This window comes from Lupinus angustifolius, chromosome LG20 (genome assembly GCF_001865875.1).
Source record: "Lupinus angustifolius cultivar Tanjil chromosome LG20, LupAngTanjil_v1.0, whole genome shotgun sequence".
Taxonomy (NCBI): Eukaryota; Viridiplantae; Streptophyta; class Magnoliopsida; order Fabales; family Fabaceae; genus Lupinus; species Lupinus angustifolius.
Window position 1 is genome coordinate 9,732,235 of NC_032028.1, and position 5,350 is coordinate 9,737,584.

Sequence of the window (5,350 nt, forward strand, 5' to 3'; positions counted from 1 at the left end):
TGATTGAATGTTATATGACCTTGATGTATACACTTTAATTTGAATATATGCTATTTTACTATGTTTTAATTCTTATGAGTTATTTATTGCTTAACAATTTTGCTTAATTCTTACATTATGATTAACAATTTTGTATTAATTAGTCACAATATACATTTATTATTTAAATTATTAGACATAGAGTTAATTCAATGGTTATCACTGACAAATTTGTTAATATAGTTGGTAGACGTAGATGTATGTTAATGGTTCATAAGTTTTCATGTTGTTAGTATAGTGCTAGACATAGAACTATATCAAAAAGCTACTTATGTGACTAAAACATTGACAATTTTAGTACAATTGGGGTGTTGCATTAGAACTCAATTTCATAAGTATGGTTACTAGACATAAATGTGCATAGTTGCTAGACATAGATGTATATTTTGCGGGTTATAGTTCTTCATCTTATGAGAATATTTATTAGACATGGAGTAGTAATTCACGAGCTACTAATTTGACCAAAACATTAGCTTTTTATTTCCATTAAGGTCTTTACATGTTTTCTGTTTCAATTGCATTCTGTGATCTGTGTTAATTGGTAACAATACTTAAATTAGGATAGTGAAGATCAGCAATCATCACTGTTTTCATAGCAAGAAAAATTTGCTTTTTAAAGAATCAAGAATCAGCATAATCGATTAACTCTAACCATAATCGATTAAGACAATTGTCAATAATCGATTAACTCTATTAGTAATCGATTAACTACAACAGTTTCATATTATGCTCATAAATCGGAAAAGCGGGATTAGTAATTTGCTACACCTATTCACCCCCTCTAGGTGTGTTTTACATTACTGGTGCCCAACAAAACGTAGTAGTAAGGAAAATCAATTTACCTCCTCTTCATCTCTCTTCCTTTCCTTCCATTAAAATTCAACTCCCTCCTTTCCATTTATTGATCCAAACACAACATGAATTTGCACTAACGACACCCTTTCACCCCCCCTCTAGGTGTGTTTTACATTAGTGGTCCCCAACAAAACGTAGTAAGGAAAATCAATTTACCTCCTCTTCATCTCTCTTCCTTTCCTTCCATTAAAATTCAACTCCCTCCTTTCCATTTATTGATCCAAACACAACATGAATTTGCACTAACGACACCCTTTCATACAAGCTAAAATATTCTAGAGTAATTAATAATGTCCAACTCCATTATGAGGTCTTTGAAATAGGACAAATGCTTTGTAAAATATGGAAATGCTGCTTTCAATCCAAGGTATAAAGAAAGGAAAGATACCATCCATGAAACCTTATATATATACGTAATAAATGAGTAATAAATGAAGAAAGGGCTATATATTTATAAAAAAACTTACTTAAAGTGTTTTTCTTTATTTCCCAGTGACTAAGTCTACCGTATATAAATGCAATACTAAAAAAAGCACAATTCTATATATTTTAGGCTTTTAACATAATTCTATCTGAAAATCTTTACAAGACAGTGTCTCTCATGTATTAACCAAATACAATTATATGTATATAAATTATTTTACTCACTTTGATTTAACAAATAATAAATATTATCATGGTGTGACATTTAGAATGACGGTAATGCCTATTTAACATTTTCTCGAGCTCACCAACAGCTAGGCTATAAGTTATTGATGTTAAAAAAACATTCCCAAACATGCATTACAATTATGGATTTGGAATATTTTGTTTCTGAGGCAAATCATCATCTCCTACGTTGGGATTCTTCTTCATTTCCTTAGCTTGTTTAAACTCGCCATAAAAGTATGAAACAAATCCCCATATGGAGAGAACTAGAGAAACTCCCTTCTGAGCATTAAAACTCTCTTTGTAAAAAATAACTGCTAGAACTTCTGTAATAGGCACCATCAAAGCGATCATAACGCCACAAAATAAAGATGAGGCACAAAAGATAACTCCCACTGCTCCCATGGAATTAATTTGCCATACTATAGTAGTCACTACTAACACAACGTAATAAGTAGCTTCTCCTAGCCCATAATGCTTTGCTTCTGTTGAAATTAACTGCAAATTTAGAAACCAGTGAATCACAATAATTAGTTTCAAAATGTCTTTCAACTAAAGATTAAAACTCTTAATACAATTAAACATATTTATAATAAGTGTTTGAGAAATATTGTTTATTAGTTTCTCTCCATCTTTATTATAAAACATTTTCAATTAATTTTCATATATCTTGGAATAATTATATTTAATGATTTTTGAAGAAAAATATAACATTACAAACTTATTATCATTTATTGTTAATTGATTAATTGATAGTGTCAATGATAATAACAACAAAAATAATTTTTCTAATGCAAACATATTATCATTTACAGTTTGATGATAAAATGAGTAGCAATTAACTTTAAGATATATACTAATTAATATGCAACATGCTAATGCAAACTTCCTGTTTTTATTGAATCATTAAACAAATTTCTTAAAAGACTTGTTATCATTCTTATAACATTAATACCAAAAGAAATAAAAAGGCAAAGAGGGAAAAACCTGAAAGTCATTGTTTACAATCATCCCAACAAGGCTGAATAAAGAAGCAAAGAAACACATAACTAGCTGAATCTCCAATACAAGTGTGTAAGTGATAGCTTGTCTGCCTTTGCTGTAGGACAACTCCACCAAGGGCAAAATAAACCCATACAAAACTGCAGCTAGTAATGTCAATACAAAACCCATTACATATGTCTTAGAAGACTCACCAATTGGGCGATCTCCATTGGTATGGAGAGCCAAAATCCCCGCTCCAAGGGTTAGCAAAACCACAGCATTCACCGAATATGCTGTGAACTTTTGCTTCACCATGAAGAAAGCAAAGATAGCTGTGAATGCGAGTTGGGAGGCAACTATAAGAGCAGCAGTGGACACAGGAAGACGAGACACTCCATAAGAATAGAGGTAACCGTCGAGGCCAGTGATAACACCAATGATGGTGGAGAAAAGAAACAATGGTAGCTTCATAGTGACAATCTTTAATTTTGGGCTATCAACATTAGTATTTACTTGACGACGACGAATCATGTATGAGAAGAATAGAGGAATCAAAATGATTGGAAATCCAGCAACTTGAAGAAAGCTAGATAGCCAAACACGATTGCCACCATGGATGAAATACAGACGAATTATGAGTGGACCACCGGTGACACCAATGGCTAGCAAGATACAGTTTATAATCAAAAGTATTCTCTTCATGGTTCTATCTTGTTGTTCTGCCATGTGAGTTAGCTACAACTATGTTCTTTATTTGTGTTCTGTAAGTTGAACAGCAATAATAGAACCTATGCCTATGTAAATATAACAATTAAGTTATGTAAATCTGTGTGTGCTCTCTTGGTATTATATCTCTGTCCATGCAAGTGTTAATGTATATATAGACTTGGTTACTGATGTGAATATGGGTATGGTTTCTTAAACAATGTATTTGCATCGTGGTTATGTTCATATTAAGACATTATTGCTAATTTTCAATGACCAGCTAAGTCAATGGCACATTTGAATTAAAAAAGAAAGTAAAAATGATGGAGAAGAATATCAAAATTCAAAAGTAGTAGGTTAGACTGTACACGTTGTTTACATTCAAGTTTAATTAATATTGAACCCCACCTAGTGCCATATACTCATTTCCAATTCCCGTTTACACGCAAAAATTGACTTTTCAAACAAACAGTAACTCAACTATTTTTATCTCATTTTATGACCACACCAAAATTTTTAATAGTAAATTCATAGATCTATGGGTTTATTCACTTATATAATTTTTAACTCATCTACTTTTATATAATGTAAGACTTCTTTATTCACATTTGAAATACACAACACCTATCCCTCAAGTCCGAATTACTCCACTATGAGTATGAGATACACTAGAGTTGAACTCTCTCTCTACTTGCACATTGTCGTTGACTTATCATCAATGAAACACAACGTCTTGGCATTTCTTGTCAGGAAGACTTTCAACACAATAATCTTACATGGATATATCAGCCACTTGTTGGTTTAAATACTCGGTTTAGTCGTTAAATCATTGACTCTGATATTACTTGTTGGGAGTTTTGCACCATGAGTTATAACATTATTCTATAGGCTAAGTGAAAGAAACATATAAGTGGTATTGACATTACATCTTTGACCCAAAACCTTAAAACATTAGCTCTAAGAGTCCATCCACTTATATATTATTTAACTCATTGACTTTTACATAAAGTTGAGTTTCTTCATCACATTTACAATACCCAATTTAATTATAGATAATATAATAATTTATTCTAAAAAAAAATAGTTATACATATATATCTCATTCATTCACGAACAGTGCCATATACTATTGATGGTGTGCAAATGCACACCCCAGACTTTTTAAAAAAAATCATATCACCTACAACTCTTTAGGTTCACAATGAGAAACCCACACACACAAAGTTTTAATCGACAATACTCGGGAATGGTTTTAATCGCGCGCGTTTCGTTGAAGTCGTCGCGTTGCATGAGTCACTTCACAAAATCTACCTACTAAATCTTATAGATCTCACTCATTAATGCCTTGATTTACTACCCCAAAATTCCCTAAATCACTCAACAAATCCTCTCCCTCCACCACCATTAGACACATCACCTATGCCAGACTAAATCTACTTACCTTGCATTAAATTTTATGATTTAATGAGGGTGAGGTTCTCCTATAAATACCCCACCCCATTCTCTCATTTTTACACTAAATTATCTATACAAACTAAGGTAGTCTTTTATGTTTCTTCTTCATCTTCTTCTCATACTTCATAGAAAGTTATGAGCTTTTATTATGTTGTTCATAAAGTAGAGTTTATATTTGTTCTTTAAGTATTTTATGAAGGCATAACTAAAGGGGATGATAATAAAATCATATGAACCTTTATGTAGTTTTTGACTTTTGTAAATCTTGAAATTTCTTCCTTGTTCTTAGATGGAAAAACTATATCTTTGGACAAGGTTAGATGAGTTATTTGTTTGGAAATATTAGAAATTATTGTTAGTATTTGAATATGTTTAAAGGTGATGATTTTAACATCAAAGGAACCTTTAATGTGTTTAGGAAAAAGTTTGTATTTTATTCTTGAAAGTTTATGATGTTGATGAGTTGTTGTTGAAAATGTTTCATTTTTAGAAAGTATTATGTTAAAAGATGATTTATTAAAGTCTTGACTTCATAAACTTAAAGTGTTATGAAGTTTTGGATATTAAAGTAGTAGAAAGTCTTACCTTAGGATTTATTTTCATGACTATGAAATTAACACTTACTAACCCTTGAGGTTTTTCCTAAAAAATTAGGAGGTGTTAA

The 5,350-nt window shown here is 31.2% G+C and overlaps 1 protein-coding gene across 2 annotated transcripts; it reads right to left on the reverse strand.

Moving 5' to 3' along the window:
* Positions 1,538–3,387, reverse strand: LOC109335291 (purine permease 1-like). Of its 2 annotated transcripts, none has more exons than XM_019571424.1 (2): positions 2,527–3,387; positions 1,538–2,037 (listed from the first exon to the last, which is right to left on the reverse strand). In XM_019571424.1, exons 1-2 carry the CDS (start codon positions 3,250–3,252, stop codon positions 1,684–1,686), a joined length of 1,080 nt encoding a protein of 359 aa, XP_019426969.1. In that variant the 5' UTR covers positions 3,253–3,387; the 3' UTR covers positions 1,538–1,683. The 2 variants fall into 2 exon arrangements, with proteins under 2 accessions (XP_019426969.1, XP_019426968.1); XM_019571423.1 differs by having other exon boundaries at positions 1,543–2,040; positions 2,530–3,386.